An 18,399-nucleotide genomic window follows, 5' to 3' on the forward strand; every position below is an offset into this window, starting at 1 on the left:
GCTCAATGTGGGAATAAAGTGAGAGTTCTGCTTTCCGGCCCAGCTCCATTGCTGCTGGTGCCCAGTCTCCTCATTGACCAAATCCCTCCGAGCAGAGATCTTCAACATCACTCTCTGCTTTTCCATACCAGCCAAATGCCATCCACAGGCAGGAGAGGTGGGCATACAGCACACAGCTGCAGCTTGTCAGAGGGGCCCCATGCCCTTTCTGCCATGTTGAAGTATGGTAGCAACATGTTCTGATCTCCCCATGGTCTAGGTCTGGCCCCCTCATGCTTGTCCTACTTATAGTGTTTCCCTGGGCTCTCAGATAAGGTTCCAGGTATCTCCTCCCATGGAAGTGAGGCCAGAAAGGATGTGGGCTGCCTACAACAGAGCTGTGTGTGTGAAAGTGGGTTATTCAAGCAGCAACAAAATGAGATCAGTCTGTGGCTCCCAATGGTTGGTTGTGCATGAATGTGTGTGTGTCTGACGGACGTGTGGGGGCCTCCAGGAGTTGGCAGGTGGGTCTTAAGCCATAGATCAGAAGCGTCGATTGGTCCTACCCTCTGTGTTCTCAGGGAGACCCCTTAACACATGCTGGAGTGACATGGTCAGTGTCAAAGGCAGGCGCCTGGGTATGGCTGCAAGAAATGTCCTCACTACTGCTTAACAGGGTGCCCGAATGGGGGTGGCCCTGCCATCCTCTGCCCTTTTTTCTTTGCATTCTTCAGTCAGTTGTTTTCTTGAATTCAGTAGTCTGGTGTGAGTGTCCAGATCTGCTCGGCCTTTATGGGACATTTAGGAGCTGAGAGAGTGAGAGGCTTGAGTAACCCCTTTGCAATGAGTCTGCTTCTGATGGCATTTGTTTCTAGCGATAAGATCCCATAGGCAGGGGGCCCAGCCTTGCTGTGCTCACATGCTGGGCACGCCCCATAGAAGCAGCTTCCTGGGTGTGTCAAGTCCAGAAGTTCTGGGAAGACCTTGTCCTCCAGGGTCCTGCCCGCTAGAGATGCCAGCGTCCTCGTTAATCGTCCAGGAGCCCCATTAACCAGAGAGAGCGGGAGGGGCTGCTCACCACACTCTCGTACCATCTCTGAGGAGATGTCTCTGCGCTGGGTGGGAGATGGAATTCCGTGGTCAGCAGGTGGTAGCAGGTAAGGGGCGCAGAGCTAGGTTTTCTTTAACAGCACTGTGGGTGGTGGGATCGTGCAATAGGAAGAAGAATTCAATTCGTGGTTGAAAAGGCAGCCCCCTGGCCTCTGCACAGCTTGCTACACAGACCGCAGTGATCAAACGCATCTCTCCCACTATGTGTGCAAAGCTCTAGCGGCAGGAAGGCCATGGGTAGGCTCATTGGCTGTAGCTAAGAGACCTCACCTTAGTCAAAGGTAACACTCTCCTAATCAAAACCTGTGTCTTACTGGAGGCTTCTGTTCTCTCACTTTAATTTCATGTGCTCGCTGACCCCTAACCCTGCTGTGCTGCTTCTGGCCCTGCTGAGCTTGGGAGCTGGCCTGGTGGTAACAAACCACACCGGGCTCTTCTCTAACCTCCGCCATTTAATTTACTAAAGTTGAATTAACCTTTGATTCTTGTGTTTTCTATATTTGACCTAATTTTTTTCTTTTTATCTATTTTTTTTCCTCTGTTTCTGTCTCTACCTTCTCTTTTCTCCTCCCCTCCCCCTTCCTGTGTCTGTCGTCACACATATCACCTTGGACATCACTGGGACACCCCCACTGCCACCTTTGTTTTTAAACAACCTCATTCTCTCTGGGGACCCATGGCTGGGCCCGCAGCGACCCTGGGAGGCTGCTCTGCGTCCTACACCTTTGCCTCCTTGCTTTTCTCTGCAGTGACTCTTCTTTTGCTCTGTTAGGAACTTAAGAACACACAAAAAAGTTAAATTTGCTTAAAAGCCCAGTTCCTATGAGAATGATCAGTGCCCCCTTTGGAAGAATGGCCACGGCCCCACGCACTCTGTGGAAGAGGAAGGTTTGCAACTGGAGAAAGCTGGACCTCCAGACGTTTCACCATTTCCGTATATTTTTGTGCCACTTCATAAAGAGGTCTCCCCTCTTAGTGGCAGTACAGTACGCTTGGGAGCTCTTTTCTTTACGCAGTATTTAAAAGGCATCATGCTAGGTTTACAGCGACATTGCTGCGCATCTGCCACTTGCCGCATTTTTTGTCCTTACCTGACAATGATGTAGCAGAGGAAGACTTCTGAGTACCCCTAAAGCTTGCATCAGCTTGTTAGAAACCCCACATGCCCCCATTCTAACCCCATGCTCCTCCTCTGCCCCTCAATACTAGTTGTCTTTGCTTGCATTTCAGTGCCCATGTAAGGCAGCCGGACCACTGTGATTCACCTGAGCATTTTGATGACATGCTGGCAAATTAAGTCACCCGGTTGACCGTGCAGCAGAAGAATTGGATTTGTTGAGTATTTACTGGGGTTGATCCAACATTCCGGGAAGCGCTTTGGTCCTGCAGCCTGTCAGAGGGGCCCCATACCCTCTCTGCCATGCTCAAATATGGTAGCAACATGTTCTGATCTCCCCATGGTCTAGGTCTGGCCCCCATTATGCTTGTCCTGCTTATAGTGTTTCCCTGGTTCTGTGCTGGCTCTGTGAGCAGGGCCACCTGTTAACGTGCCCAACACGTGTCAGCTCTGTGAGACACGTGTCTCCCAGGAGGGCGGACACCTGCTGCTCAGCTGCAGGTCAGCACAGAGCCTCATGTCTTGGGGGTTGTGGTTCAACAGTGAGCCACCCAGATTGGAAGCATCCACTGTGAGCCAGGCATGAACCTTGCACTCTGCCCATACATGTGCACAGGGCGGCAGGGAGAACACAGGCCACTCCCAGGCTGCCCAGCCTGGACTGTTGATAAATTGGGGCTCGGTCAGTCAATCTGTCATACTTCCCGAATGCGCCACACCCCTATTGGTCAGTGGCTCTAGTGACATTTTTAAAGCTGGTGAAAGCCAGCGCTCCTCCCTGCTGTTGGGCAGTATGCCGCCCCCACGTGGCGAGGAGAGGAAGTAGGGCTGTATGTGAAAGTCCCACACAGGGACTCAAGGCGAGTCCTGCTTAGTGACATCAGTGCATATTTGGGATGGAACTTCTACTGAATAAAAACTCCCTCCCTCCATTGTGGTCACATATCATTCCACATGTCTCCTCTCTGAGCATCTCCACAGAAGTCTGATTTTTGTTCTTTTTGGTCTCTTTAATTTTTAGTTCTGTGTGATTTCCCCTTTGGGAATCTAAGTGATCCCATGGTTTTGGGGGTAGAGCTGCCCATCCCTAGTGCTCACAGTTTAGAGGCTCAAGTGCAGACACCAGAGACCAAATGCTACTAACAGCTCAGGCAGGATAGTGCCTCCTGCCCCAGCTGCCTCCTGCCCCCGCTGCCTCCAGCCACAATTCAGTCCTCTCCCTCTGGGGCTCCTGGCCGCCTCACCCAGTGCAGCAGGAGCAGTGTGGTTCTTAGGCACAAGGCAGAGCACTGAGGAGAGGCAGGTGGTGCCTCTGGGCCTGGGGTGGGAATCCCAGGTCAGTTAGCAAGAGTGCAGGGAGGGCCAGGGGGGTGAGCTCAGTCCTGGTGCAGGTGAGCCGTCATTGTCCTCCGGACCCCCGGCACACCCTCGATGTCACCTTGGGCAGAAGTCATTCAGGAGCACCCTCCTCAGGGTCCCAGGTCCCAGTCCCACCCGCACGGGAAGGACAGTGTCAGTGTTTCTGAAGGGACTCTTTGGAGAGCTAGCCCAAAGGAAGGGGAGCCTGACCTAGCCCTGTCCCCTCAGACACCCTCACCAAGCAGGCCTCCGCTGAAGCAGCTTTGGCGTCACTGCAGTGGCCACGTTTAGACAGGCCGCGGTTTGTAACGAGATGCCCTTTGGGAGACAGCGTGAGGACGCACCACTCCCAATGGACACTGAATTCTGGGTCGGTCGTGGCTGTGGCCCAGCCCCACCAGGAATCCCTAAGACAGTGCCCCGGAGAGCCCTGCAGGAGCTGCGCCCCCCTCCCTCCCTGCATCCCCACACCCAGCCTCCAGGCCCACAGGGTCTCTGCTCACTTTGGGAAAATCTATATGGCTGGTTTGGATCACGTTCGTCTACTAATAAGAATGCTAACGTTGTTGTGCAGATAATCAGCCAGGCCTTTCTGAGGTTTACACCTTTGCATTATTAAAGGAAATAACAGTCACGTGAACTCTCTGGCGTGTTTTGATTTTATTTGATAGTTGTGTGTCCCACAGAGTGTCGAGTCCTTTCCTCCACTGCACATGTACCTGGAGAACTTTGATCACCCCACAGGGCCATGTACACAGAACTCCAAACTTGCCGCCCACTGAGTGGAGCCCTGTGCCTTTTCTCAGCGATGCTCCTTGCAGGCAGCGGGAGGGGAACGGGCCTTTGCAGAACCAGGAGGTGGCCATTCTGGCGGGGCACACTCTGGGCCACCAGATACACAACTTTGCAGCAAGGCCTCCGATTCCACAGCTCCCTTTAAAACCCTGTCACAGAGGTTGCACGGGGTGTCCTCGCGATGGTGAGAATCTGAACGTTTTCAGTGGTGAACCCTGCTCTGGGTATAACCACAGTAGTTAGATCAGTCGTGGGCAAACTACGGCCCGCGGGCCGGATCCGGCCCGTTTGAAATGAATAAAACTATTGAAAAAAAAGACCGTTCCCTTTTATGTAATGATGTTTACTTTGAATTTATATTAGTTCACACAAACACTCCATCCATGCTTTTGTTCCGGCCCTCCGGTCCAGTTTAAGAACCCATTGTGGCCCTCGAGTCAAAAAGCTTGCCCACCCCTGAGTTAGATGTTTCCCCAAAGCCCCAAGACCAGCCTTCTGGTTGGCAGATCCTGGCAGGAGCAAGCAGATGTGTCAGGGTTGGGAGTGGACCAGAACTCCGCTCAGCACCTGAGTCATGACTGGAGGGGGCGCTTCTGCTGGGCCGACACCCCGTGGCACACAACTCACGACCACCCGGCTCCTGTAAATATGAGACCCAGGCACTGAAGAAAGTAGGCCTTTGCAGGTCTAGTCTGGGGGCAAGGCAATTCCCAATTCAGTGCCAACCTCTCCCACACCAGAAACCACAGACAATGGACAGCCTGGCTTCGTACCCCCGCTGTTTGGGTCAGCTCTAATCCCGGGGTGATGAGGGAACCGTTCTTCAGAAGCGCTCTGTGCGTGCAGGTGTGCCGGCGGGTCAGGCAAGGGAGGCCAGGAGGAAGAGCTTACCAAGATAGACCCCAGGAGGTTTTTCTTTTTCCTTTGGTAACATGGTACTTACAACGCAGGACATGATCTTGGTCCTTCTGGCTTCCCCGCTCTAAACAATTCTGTAACATCCACTGGGAGATAATGAATGTGGGTTTGACTTGAATACCCCTCTCATCTGTATCCTGGTATTTCTCCTATTTGTGCTTCTTTTTACAAAGGCTGCACACACTCTTTCTCCAGCTTGAGGGGTACCCAACTTCCTCTAGAAATCTTGGCTCTGGGTGGTGAACTGGGTGGTTCCTTTTCCTTTAATAGTCTTTGCTTTCTCTGTATCTATTCAGTACCTCAGTTAGGTCAAGGCCACCAGGTGGGACTCCACAGCTCATCTTAGGAGCAGCTGCTCCCCATGTAACTCAGGGGCAGAAGAGCTGGAAACAGTGGTCCTCCAATGCTCGGACGCACAAGGAGCACCTGGGCGCTTGATCAGATCCCAGTTCCTGAGCCTCGCCCCCAGAGATTCTGATTGGATGGAACTGGGAAGCCCCAGAATCCAACTTTTTAACAAAGCTCCCAGGAGTTCTGCTATAGGTGGGAAAACATTACACTGAGGCATTCATCTTTTCAATAAAAATAAAGTCACAAGAGTCAATGAATAAAGGTGGGACCCACCTAAGTCCTCCAGAAAACAGTCCCTCTCAGTCCCCACTCTGGAGATTGACACTGGGGAGTGTCAGGCTCAATATGCAGTAACAGGCTCTTATGGTTGGGGAGGACTTGATGGCATCCTCTATCCTAGGCCCTGCCCAGTGCAGAGCCTGGTCCAGAGCATTGCAATATCCCTGCCAAGGGTGTCCAGCCTCTGCTTGAATACCTCCAGCAGCAGGGAGCTCCCCTGCCTAGGCAGGTCACACCCAGCACCACGTTTGAGCACCCCTGTTTGCTAGTTCTGTCTCATATGGAGCTGAAATCTTCCTTCCTGTCCACAGTTTATATCCACTGGGGAAACCAAATAACACTACTCTTCCTTCTCACAACACATCTGTAAACATCTGGAGACAGCATTCTCCTGTCCAGCTAAACAACCTTTCATTTACAAGTGTTCTGTGAACATTTCCTGTAAGTTGGGTTCCCTAGATGCTGTGGAGATATAAGACAAATGGGCTATCTGCTAGGAGATCTAGAGGGCACATGTAAATGAACAGAAAATGGTAACTAGTGGTGAAAAGAGAATAAAACAGGTAATATGGTGGATTTGGGGTAGGAGTGCCTAAGTAGATAAGAGATGGAGGGTAGGGTGACATTTGAGCTGAGGTTTGCAGGACAACAGAAAGCCACCCATGAGGTGATAGGGATGGAGTGTTCCAGGTTAGGGATCTGCAGGTCCTGAGGTGGGAACAGTTGGGTGTGTTCAGCAGGTGAAACAAAGGCTCAAGCAGTTGGAGCGCAGAGATGGGGTGAGGTCAGTGCCATGAATTACAATGGTTGGAGGAGGGGGAGATTCCATGACTTGTGTAGGGCCTTTAAGTCAGGAGAAAGAATTTTAATTTTACATCAAAAGAAACAGGAGACCACTGACCTACTTTTGGTTTAATGACACAGTCTTTTTTTGTTTGTTTTGTTTCATTTTGTTTTGTTCTGTGTTATTTTATTTTGTTCTTTCCAGTCTGAAGGTACTATCATGGGCATTTAGTTATACAAATGACACTTACAAAAAAAATAAAAGACCAAGACACCCAGAGTGAGATGCATGGTGGACAGGGGGGTTGGGGGGCAGCCAAGGGCCAGGGCTGGGTGTCTCCTCACAGGTTCCCACCTGAGGGTGACACCCGGCTTCATCCCACCCCGAGACCCAGAATCCAGTCAGACAAGGAGCACCAATATGCTGGCTGGAGGCTCTGGCTGGGTGGGCAGGGGGGCGGGGCCAGTGAGCACCCCTGGGAGGTGGAGGCAGGCTCTGGGTTTGGGGAGGTGCCCTCCCTGCCCCACCACTAGCGAGCAGAGGCACCAAGGCCTGAAGATACTGCCTGAGGCTTGGCTGCACTACCTCCAACAATGACATTTCATTTTAAAAAAATCTTTCACCTTCCTGGCCGTCTGGCCCACCCCTGAATGAGCTCGTGTGTTGCCTTCAGAACCAGTGCAGCACTGGAGCTGGTCTGCTGAGCCCAGAGCACAAGCTGACAGCTTCGCTGCCTCTTCCACACATAGAGCAGCTCTCCAGGAGTTTATTTGTCCTCTTTAGAGATATGGCTAGTCCCCTGAAACCATATCTGTACAGTAGGTCCTCGGGTTACGTCAGAGATCCGTTCCTACGGTGCTACATAATGCGATTTTCGCCATAAGTCAGAACCCACCGACATAAGCACCTACGTCACTGACATGGAGCACATACACAGCAGTAATGAAGTGAAACAGTAAAAAAATGTTAAAAGAAAGATAACAATTCCTGACCTTTACTTGTGGTAAATAAATAATAAAAAACATAAAGCACATATGTACGTATGTTGAAATGATGGACCTTTTTTTTTATAAATAGGTGGGAAATGGCAATATAACCACAAAACGACATATATTGAGTCAAAGGTAACCCTAGGACTGTCTATATATATAAAAGCCTAAGTGACTGTTCAACCGTTTGACTGTTTGACCAGTAACTATGATGTGCACTGACCACCAGGGGGCAGACACAGACTGATGAATCTCAGAGGGGAGGGGGGAAGGGGAGATTAACCAAAGATCTTATATACATACTAGAGGCCTGGTGCACAGATTTGTGCACCAGTGGGGTCCCTTGGCCTGGCTTGCGGAAATTGGGCCAAAACCAGCAGTCTGACATCCCCTGAGGGGTCCCAGATTGTGAGAGGGTGCAGGCCAGGCCGAGGGACCCCACCAGTGCATGGGGCCTCTAGTTTATGTATAAACCTCAGAATGCAGGATTAGTGCCATTGAATCTAAAATGCATATACCCACACACACAAGGACTTCAGGTTCCTTCTGCAGAAGTGGGTACTAATACGCATTGGGTCCTGATGTCAGGGTACTGCAGCCCAGTGTCGGGATGGAGAGAAAGCCCACAGCTGATGCTTCTTCCCTATGACAGGATTCTACAGACCAGGGAGGCCTGTATTTCTGTGCTTCTGTGGGCAGAATGTGTGAGGACATGGAGAATAGAGTGGATGACTTTATTCTGCTTTGGTGAGCTGGTGGGCAAAAGACCCTCTCTAGCTGACCGCAGGGACCAGTGGCTAGTTTCCTGCTGCCAGAGCCCAGGGACAAGGTAGCCAGAGCTGGGTCCTCAGGGCACAGAGCCCTTGGCCAACCATGGGACCATCTGGGGGGCAGGCTGGAATTGTCAGTGCAGGCTTATTAGGGACCAGACAGACAGCCCTGAGGAGTAAGGGCTGGAAACAAGACCAAGGTCCCAAAAGGGCAGAACATGTTTGAGAGCCTGGGAGTCTCTTCCAGCTGAGCCCCCCTGCGCCCTGGGTGGGGTGAGTGGCCATCCCTGTCATGCGGGGCTGGAAGCCCATACCATGAACTGAAATTTGAAGTAAGGAGCAGCGGAGTGGGACCGATGCTGGTTGCAAGGCCTGATAGGGACCCCTAGTGCAGACAGAGGAGGCCCCGCCCGCCCCAGGATTACACATGCATGATAAAAAGAAGAATGTGTGCCCCATCTATGATGCCCATTACCTTGGCTCACATGTTCCATTACCTGGAATGGTATGTGCTGGCAGGCCTCTGGGCCTGGCCTGGTGCTCAGCAAAGGGAGAGTGAGACCCAGCAATGGCCATGGTGCCTGCCTCCAGTCAACACACCTGGGTGATCTCAGTGGGTCCTGAGGACACCAGGAGCTTCAGACAAGTTTGGTGGTGGGATGGAGCTGCCAGTTCTGGAACTTTCTTCTTCCAGAGAGCAAGCAGAAGCGCCCCTGTTTCATTCTGCTGCCACGTGGGCTTAGAGACAGAGTGCTGTATGGGTTCTTCTTGCTGCAGCATGAGTGCTGGTCTCCCAGACGCTGTGGAATTGCCTAACGGTCAGAGGGTCCATTTCAAGCAAATAACATAGGCTTTAGGGGGCCCTAGGGCTGAGCCTGGGGTCCCTCTGCGATGCCATCAGTGGCCCAGGGCCCTGGGCGATTTTAGGTGGACACCAAGGGAGTGAGACACAGAGGTTGAGTCATTCACTGCGAGTCCACCAGATGGGGATGCGGGAGCTGGGAGTGTGAGAATGTGTGCCCGTCTACAGTGGGTTGGTCCTGAGTGTGAGCGAGCCTGTGCATGCGGGTGGTGTCCCTGGGTGAGCCTGCTGGTTTCCCTGAAGTCTGATCCAAATGCGCCTGAGCTCCCAGATGGTGAGTATTCCCAGACCAGTCACCTGGCCCGCCAGGCCGGGGAGGCCTCCATGGCTTCTGGGTGCAGTGCAGAAGGACAAATCGTGAAGTCCCTGTGGCCCAATGCCCAACGCTGTTCCTAAAGTGGGGAGAGGAAGTGGGGGGTGGGTGTTGGGCTTCCTATTGTGCCTGACATCCCCACAAGCCCAAAGGAAGCCCAGGGAACCCTCTGCCACCCCATTTGGTACCCTGTTCCTGATGGCTCCCAAGAGCCTCAGCCAAGCCTAAAATCAGGGAGCACTGCCTACCCTCCTGCTCCCAGGCTCACGGGGTCCAGCAGAAGGCAGGTCTGGGGGAGGCGCAGAAGTGCCAAGCAGAGTTGGAGACCATTTCCCATTCCCCACTCTCGTCCCGACTGTGTCCCCTGGTCTCTGAGATGAGGTTTCCACCTTCCTCTTGAAGATATAAAGAGACTCTGCTGTCTGGACACACACAACACCAGGCAAGGTATCAATCAGCATTCAAATGCCATGGCTGTGTCCTCTGGGCTGTGGGCCCTCCCCACTCCTGGGCTGCTGCTCACAGGGTCCAGGGTCTCCATCTCAGTGTGTTAACCACCAGCCGTCCCTCTCTCTCCCTCCCACTCAAGCCAATGGCAGCCCCACCGCAGGCCTGAGCACCGGGGCCATCGTGGGCATCCTCATTGTCACCTTTGTCCTGCTCCTGGTGGTTGTCGACATCACCTGCTACTTCCTGAACAAGTGTGGCCTGCTCATGTGCATCGCCGTCAACCTGTGTGGAAAGGCGGGGCCAGGCGCCAAGGGCAAGGACATGGAGGAGGGCAAAGCCGCCTTCTCGTGAGTGCAGACCCGCCGCTACCACGGTCCGGGCTCCGCCCCTGCCCAGGGCCCAGCCACTGAGCTTCCTCAGTCCCCCTCTTGGAGACCCCGAGGGGAAGCAAGCATTAGAGAAATGTTTCTCAAAGCTTGGCTTTGGGGGGATCCCTGTTTGAAAAGCAGACTTGGGCTCAACCTCATAGCTTGTACTTAGAACTTCATGGAAGTGTGAAAATCCCTGCCTAGGACAAAATGAGGGCATTTTCAGAGCTAAGCCTGGGGGGCGGGGGCTGAAATGGGGAGGGGGCAGCATTTGAGAGACACACTTGCCTTGCTGCCATTCACTCCTTCATTCGTTCACAAATCATGCAACAAACACTTAGTGAGAAGCTACTCTGGGCAAGGTGCTGTTCCCAGGCTCTGGGGACGGCAGTGACAGAACAGAGGAGAAGTCCTGTCCTCGAGCTGACGACCCAGTGTGTCCCCCAGAGCCTCCGGGAGCTGAGCCTGAGCCAGCAGGAGCCTCTGCAGACTCGCTGTGCTGAGCTGGGTCCAGGCAAGAAGGGACAGAGCAAGGAAATGCATTGCTTAGCACCACCATGTGCCAGGCAATGCCTATGCATCTACACACACATGTACATGTTCATACACATGAACATACAGTACATATACGTGTACACGCTTACATGTGTATAAGTGCAGAACCTTTTAGCATTTATCTGTGCCAGGCGCTATGCTGAGCACTTTACATTCATTGTCTCAGTTAATGTTCACAACAGCCAGGTGACGTAGATGCTGTTATTTGCCCCATTTTACAGATGAAACAATGGAGACAAGGCAGCAAATCAGATGCTCAAGGTCACATAGCTAGCAAGAGTGGGGATCGGGGGGAGGGGGGAGCGGCGCTGGGCCTGGCTGCAGAGGCCACCTGCCCACCTTGGGCCAGGCCTAGGTAGTTCCTGAGCTACAGCCAGCTTCCCTGGGAAACCCCTCCCCAGCTCCCGGGACTGAACCTGCTGAACTCTCTTTGCAGGAAAGATGAGTCCAAGGAGCCCATCGTGGAGGTGCGCACTGAGGAGGAGCGGACCCCAAATCACGACGGAGGGAAGCACACAGAGCCCAACGAGACCACGCCGCTGACAGAGCCCGAGTACGTGGTGCCGCCGCAGCAGCGCCCCACCCCCTCGCCACTGCCCACCCTGCCCTTGCGGCTCACCCACAGCTCCTGGCCAAGCACTGCAGGCTGGGATTCTTGGCTAAGAAATGCCAGACCCTACTCTCTCCCTGGAGAGAAGGCATTCTTGGTTCTATTAGGGTGGCTGTGGGTGCCCTTAAAGGGCTTTTTGCATAAGTGGGATCCCTAGACCCTGTTCCCAAGTCACACACACACACCCTGGAAGTAGCTTACGGGAGCGAAGTGTCACTGAGGGAGATGAGCCTTGAGAATGAGACTTAGCACACTCTGTTTAGGATTTCCAAGAATTCTAGGGGTTTCCGAATTCTTCCTAATAGAGGAGGGGACAGGGGACCTGGTAAAGCTCTCTGCCCCCACCCCACCCCCCCACCCCCGTCCTCAGAAGCCTCAGGTAGCCTCGGTCAGAAACAACATCCGGCCGTGGTTGTAATGACTGCCCAGCTGGCATGGCTGCTCTGGGTTTGAAGGGAATGGAATCTAATGGAAGCACAAAATCTGTGGCTGGAGAATGCGTGGCTCTTAGGGGCTTTGGAACACTCACTGTCCACCTTCCTCCTGATTTCCCCACCGTGGCCCGTGGCACCCAGCAGGGCAACTGGGCCCGTTCCCTGGGACTCAGGCCGCTGCAGTGGTGCAGGCTGACCTGGAGGTGCTGCAGGATCAGGAAGGCCCACCAGGGAGTCCGCTGCAGAGCGTGGAGGGACCAGCAGGGAGGAAGGGCCAACAGGTCCCTGTAGCCTGACTGCGGCGTTCTCTGTCGTGTCCTGTCTCCTCTTCTGCCCACAGGGCCTGTGCTTCCTCTGTGTCTCGTTTCTCTGTGGGCCGTGTCCGTGCCTTTGCGTCCCTGCATGCCTGGCCCTCCCCCGCTCCTCTGTCTTGTCTCAGCTTCATTGTCTATTCTCTTCTACTTCCTGTCCTCCCACAGGCTGCCTGCTGACACCACAGCCACTGTCGAGGACATGCTGCCTTCTGTCACCACCGTCACCGCTAACTCTGACACTATCACCGACACCTTTGCCACTGCTCAGAACAGCCCCACCAGTGAAACCACCACCCTGACCTCCAGTATTGCCCCCCCAGCCACGGCCACGCCCGACTCAAACTCTGTGCCCGCCAGCCAGGCCACCCCTTCCAAGGGGCCCGGAGTGGCCACCTCCTCCCCACCCCCAGCTTCAGCCCCCAAGGTGGCCCCCCTCGTTGACCTGAGCGACACCCCGACCTCAGTCCCTGCCACCAGCAATTTGTCTTCTAGTGTCCTGGCTAACCAGGGGGCTGTGCTCAGCCCCAGCACCCCTGCCAGTGTCGGGGAGGCCTCCAAGGCCCCCCCAGTGAGCAAACCAGCCCCTGCTCCAGCCCCCACCTCAGCCGGGGCAGCCAGTCCCCTAGCAGCAGCAGCTGCCCCTGCCATAGAAGCCCCCCAGGTCAAGCAGGAGGCTCCCAGCATCAAAGGCCCGGACCCCGAGCCCACCCAGCCCGGTGCTGTGAAGAGTCCAAGTGAGGCAGCCACGGTCCTCACTAGCCCGAAGAGCGAGGCTGCCTCTGTCAACGCCACACACCCTGCCCAGGGCGAGGACTTTAAAATGGACGAAGGGAACTTCAAGACCCCAGATATTGACCTTGCAAAGGATGTTTTTGCAGCCCTGGGCTCTCCTGCTCCCGCCGCTGGGGCCAGTGGACAAGCCCCTGAGCTTGCTCCTTCCACTGCAGACAGCTCTGTCTCGCCTGCACCAGCAAAGACCGAGTACGGCCTCTCCTTGTCTCTGTCGTCGGGTTGTGTCCCATGGTAGTGTGCGTTTGTGCTGTGCTGTGTCCTTCTTGTTAGATGTCTCCTCAGCCCCATCCAGGGCTTCTCTGAGGCAACTCTCAACCAAAGGGCTGGGATCAGGCAGAGAGCAGAGGGACACCTAGCAGGTGTGCGAGCAGCCTCCTGTCACTAATTAGGCCACGTTAATTATGCTTTATCCTGATCGTCCTAGCAGCGGCGTCTGTTTTCCCTCAGGAACCCTTGCAGTCAGGCCCTGATGAGCATTATTTGGGAAGCGAGCTAAGGAGACCAAGGTGCCCCTGTTGGCCACCCTGGGGCCCAGAGGCAGTCAGCATGGTATCCAGTGGCGGGCTGTGTCCCCACCAGGACAGCACCGATCTGCAGGGTGCAGAGAGGTGGGGCTGTGGGGTGCCAAGATGCAGTGGCACCATCTGGGGCTGGGGTCTGAGTCTGCCCAGTGTGTCCTCAGGCCAGACTCAGCTCCAGGAACTGGCAGAGTCAGACCTAGGTTTCCGTAGAGGCTCCTGACGCTGATGCCAGGGGCGCTGTGGTGCTGCCACCAAGAGCTACAAGGGCACCGTCACAGGAGCCCTGGGCCTCACTCGGGAAGGAAAAGGGCTCCGATAGCCCTGCCCGCTCAACCCACTCAGCTTCCCTGGGGCATGGCAGCCCACTCTAGCCCTCAGCAGACTCCCCAGGAAAGCTGCCCCAGGAACAAAGAGCAGGTTCTCCCCCTGCCCAAGCAAGCCACAGAGGCATCACCACGAAACACTGAGCACAGGGGTAGGTGGGGTGGAGTGGGTTGGGGTGGGGACAGGCAAGAGCAGGGGGTTTGCAGGAGGGCCCTCTGCAAACAGTCCTGGGGAGCTTAGCCCAGCACAGCTCGTTTATACCGAGCTGAGCTGCTGCTCCCATAGCCCCTCGGGCCAAGGAAAGGCTGCATCTGCTGCCCCTCCGCCACCCCAGTAAGGGCTGGAAGGGGAGAGGTCTCGTTCCCCTGGTTTAGTGGCACTCAGCTTGGACTGCACATTAGAATCACTTGGGTACTTTTAAAAGTCACCATGTCCAGACCCGTTTTGGGGTATGGCCCCAGCACCCGCGGCTTATAGAGCTCCAGGTGACGCCGACGAGCAGCCAAGGGTGGAGGCCACTGCTCTAGCTTCAGCCCTCCTGCGGGGCTGGCTGAGGGTGAGCTACTCCAGACCCAGGTCTCAGCGCTGTTTCCCCGATTCTCTGCAGGAAGGGCCCTGTAGAAGCAAAGTCGGAGTGCCAGGAGACAGAAACGAAGCCAGCACCAGCCGAAGCGAAGACGGTCCCCAACGATGCCACACAGACAAAGGAGAACGAGAGCAAAGCATGATGGGTGACGACAGCCAAGCAAAGATCAAAATTAAAAGTGACACCACAGCTTCACCAGAGCATTTCCAATATCACACACACACACACACACACACACACACACACACACACACACACACATCTCACCCCTCTAGTGTCTTTTGCCTTTAAAACAAAACTAAACATAAACATGGGATCGCCTTTTTGTAGGTTTATAGAAAGGGTTCCTTTGTTACGCACTCACTTGTAAGAAAATGAGACAAAAAGGTTAACCCCACCGCCAAACTAGGACACTCCGTTCCCTGAAACCATTTAAAAATCAAACAAAAGGACCCCAAATTAAGAATCTAGGAAGCTCAGAAAAAAAAAATCTAGGCTCAGAAAGACCGCACTTGGCATTGCCCAGTTGGCACAGAGCAGTCTCAGAGAGAAACACTCCCAGGCACTATAACTAACCGATGAACAAAGTCCAAGTTTATTTTTATACTCTCAGTCGAGTTCGAATTCTGTAAAAACCTCATAAGTAAGTTATCATTTCTGTTCACTTTGTATTTGTTCAGTATGCAAAGTGTGTCACCCCTTCTAGCTGACTTCAGTTCCCACGTAGACTCTGGTTCCGTAGGAAGAATGCCAAATTGCAGCTTCTGGGGCTAGATCTCAATTTGCAGTATTCAGACTTCTTTTTTTCTTTTCTTTTCTTTTCTTTTCTTTTCTTTTCTTTTCTTTTCTTTTCTTTTCATTCTTTTATTTTCCTTTCTGCCAACTTTGCTTTCCAGTGTTTACAAGTTGACAAATGTTTAACTTCAATGGCATTTCAATGTCCATGTAAAGTAGTTGCTTTTTTTTTTTTTAAGTTCCAAATACCACCTAGGTGGGAGGATCACCGCAGGCCTGCTTTAGCACAGAAACGTCACCCCCATGACTGTTTACAGGGGTAATCCCCTATTGAGTTGAAGTTTTCGCCTGCATCCAACTCAGGTGAAAATCCATCTCGTTCCAGACTGGTTTTGCTTTTTGGTTCTCGGTTCCTTTTGTGTTTCCCTGCGGGTAGACCGCTTTCTAGCAGCAGTCGCCTGGCCTGCGGTGTCTGGGAGAAGGGCTCTGCTCCCAGCGCCCTGCCCTTCCTCTTGAAAGGTTCCTTAGGCTTTGTTGACCGAGCAGAGAAGACTGTATAGCTGCGGATGGTCTTGGTGAACACACGTTTTGACCCCAAACATCCCCCTTTTGTAGAAAGCCAAATAAAATATATACATACAATTCTTTTTGAGCCCAGAATCTAGATTTGAGCGAAAGAACACGTGTGCTTCAGGGAATGAGTGTCTTTTTTTGGAAATCTGTTGACGTAAAGGAACATCGGCCTTCTGTTCACTTAGGCAGCATTTGTAGAAACAAAAGAAAAAAACAAACAACAACAAAAAACCCCAACCTGCTGTCTGGAGTCATAACACAACTTTCCTGGATTGGAAACAAAGTGGGGGAGAAATACAGAAACTTTACGGGGACGGGAGGGGGGAGAAGGGAAAAGCCAGCCCTTTGTATAGACATTTTGCTTTTTTTCTCATTCTACTTTAGAACTGCAAGCTTGTGCACTGTGGACGCGTGAATATTTTAGTGTGAAACGTGTTTTGTCATAGTATTGAAATAAAACTTCAACATAGTTTGGTTGTGGAAGGTATAGCAGATAGTTCAGAAAAAAAAAATATTCAGGAAAGAAAATTTGCTCTTAAAAGGAATTGAAGCCTTTAAACAAAGAAAATGAATAAAAATGATTTTGATGATGATGATGATGATGCTAAGTAAACAGAAGTCAGGTCTCAGCACGCGCTGCTTTCCGAAGGTACAACAGCAAGAGGTGAGGGTGGCGAGACCACCGAGTCGTGCTGTGGGCCACACCCAGGTCCTGACACTTCTGCAGCCTGATCAGTGGCAATGTGCTAGATTATCATTTCAAACTGTGAAAAATAATGGTCTTGTCATTTGCTCAATGTGGGGTTATTTTGCATTTTCTCATCTCCTGGGGATGGAAATGGAGGATCCCAGTCCACAGCGCTCGGCCCCTTTGATTCTAGGGCCGCACAAATTCCGGTTCCGAGGCACAGGCCCGCAGGCACAAACACCTTGAAGACAGTTCTTAGAGCACACAGCAGAACGGGAGCTCCTGCGTGTCAGGTGGAGGGTCCGCAAGGTCTGGTGGCTCTTCTGTCACCAGGTTGTCAGTGGGATCAGTTCTGCATCTCGTGGTGTTAGTGGCTTTGATCAAGGCCAAGCCCACATTATACCTCAAGGAGACTGCGTTTCATTCCAAGCTGCTGTGGTTAGGCAAACTGATTTTTGTTCCAATGATTAGGATGAAAAAGAGGTATAGTCAACCCTCAGATAACCTGGCCCAGGACAGCGGACAGTCACCCTCCTCCAAGAGTCCACCATTAGCTGGAACCCAACCCTCTGCCCACCTTTTGGTCAGCTTCTCTCCCAATATACATAGATTTGTATCTGCATGCGTGAGCTTTCCTTTCCTTAAAAATATAAAATAAAACAGAGCGATGCTTTCTCTAAAATCAAAGAGGGAGTCACTTTATTTTCAAGATGTTCTATCTTTTATGTTAAGAGATAAAAGCTTATAGTTTTTCTTTTTTAATTTTTTGAAGGGGGGTCAATTCTGCCCATTTCCAATGTCTATGTGTCTATATGTGTATGTGCCATACATATGTATTCACATGAATGCCGGCATGGCCGAGTCCTGCTGGGGCACTCGGGTGGACGCCCGGGCCTCCGCTCCCTGGGGCCACAGTGTACGCAGTGCAGCTCTGGCAGTGGAACTCTATTTTCACACTTTTGTATGGAGCCTTCAAGCCCCAGGTTTTCACTCTAGGCTGTCTGTCTGGATAGCGGTTTTCAGACCTCCATTAACATCCCTATCCAACATTCCCAACTTCGGGGGCCTTCTCTCTTGTTATAAACTTTTTACCAAGTGAAACATCGAGACCACCTTTGTTTCCATTCTCACTGGTGTAAATACTGAGTACTAACTGAGAATTTTGACTTTGCATTCTGTCAGAATACTTGTGTTCAATAAAAACTGAAAGAAAAAAAAAACAACAATCATGGTCAAACTGGGATTTATTTCAATTCAAGGAGAGTGTCGTGGATCAAATGTGGAGGAGCCGGTGGTATTCCTTTCTTTTTTTTTTTCTTTTTTTGACCTGTGAAAATGGTCAGTTAAACGCAGTGTCTGGAGTTGCAAATGCCTGAATGATGGTTTCTAATTTTCCTCTCAGGATAACAGAGGAGTCCTCGTTTAGAAGGACCAGGTGTCAGATTCCAAAAGATTTTATGCAAATCCTGGTTCTACCACTTCCTTGACCTTGGAAGAGTTCCTCCATCTCCCCAAGACTCAGTGTCCTCTTTTGACAAACTGGAACTATCAAGCTAATAGAGTTGAGGCACTGGTTAGTGAATAAGGCACTGAAAGCCAGGGGAGCACTTTCTTGGCACATAGTGGGTCCTAAACAAATGGGAGGTAGTGCTGTTGGCATCCCAGGTGTGTGACAGCGTCCAACACAAGGTCCCAACACTGCACTAATCTGAGCGACACCTCCTTTTTGTGTCCTATGTGCCTCATCCTAGTCGCGGCTTGGGTAGTGGAGTCTTCCCCTGCAGCGGTGTCTGCATCCTTCCGGGTCTGGTTCTTGCGCTGGC

General features: G+C 52.4%; 1 protein-coding gene across 15 annotated transcripts in view; it reads left to right on the forward strand.

The window, feature by feature from the left end:
- NCAM1 (neural cell adhesion molecule 1) overlaps nt 1-17,794 on the forward strand; it is a 328,014-nt gene extending 310,220 nt beyond the window's left edge. For 5 of the 15 annotated variants that reach the window (XM_036324392.1, XM_036324393.1, XM_036324394.1 and 2 more), the window contains 3 exons: nt 10,216-10,423; nt 11,436-11,552; nt 14,602-17,794. In XM_036324392.1, the coding sequence (XP_036180285.1) occupies nt 10,216-10,423; nt 11,436-11,552; nt 14,602-14,722 (446 nt within the window). In that variant the 3' untranslated portion in view covers nt 14,723-17,794. Of the gene's footprint in view, nt 1-1,781; nt 4,503-10,215; nt 10,424-11,435; nt 11,553-12,522; nt 13,339-14,601 lie in introns of those variants that run through there. The other 10 variants (XM_036324387.1, XM_036324388.1, XM_036324389.1 and 7 more) reach the window with 6 other exon arrangements.
- Nucleotides 17,795-18,399: the final 605 nt, after the last annotated feature.

Source organism: Myotis myotis, unplaced genomic scaffold (assembly GCF_014108235.1).
Source record: "Myotis myotis isolate mMyoMyo1 unplaced genomic scaffold, mMyoMyo1.p scaffold_m19_p_10, whole genome shotgun sequence".
NCBI lineage: Eukaryota > Metazoa > Chordata > Mammalia > Chiroptera > Vespertilionidae > Myotis > Myotis myotis.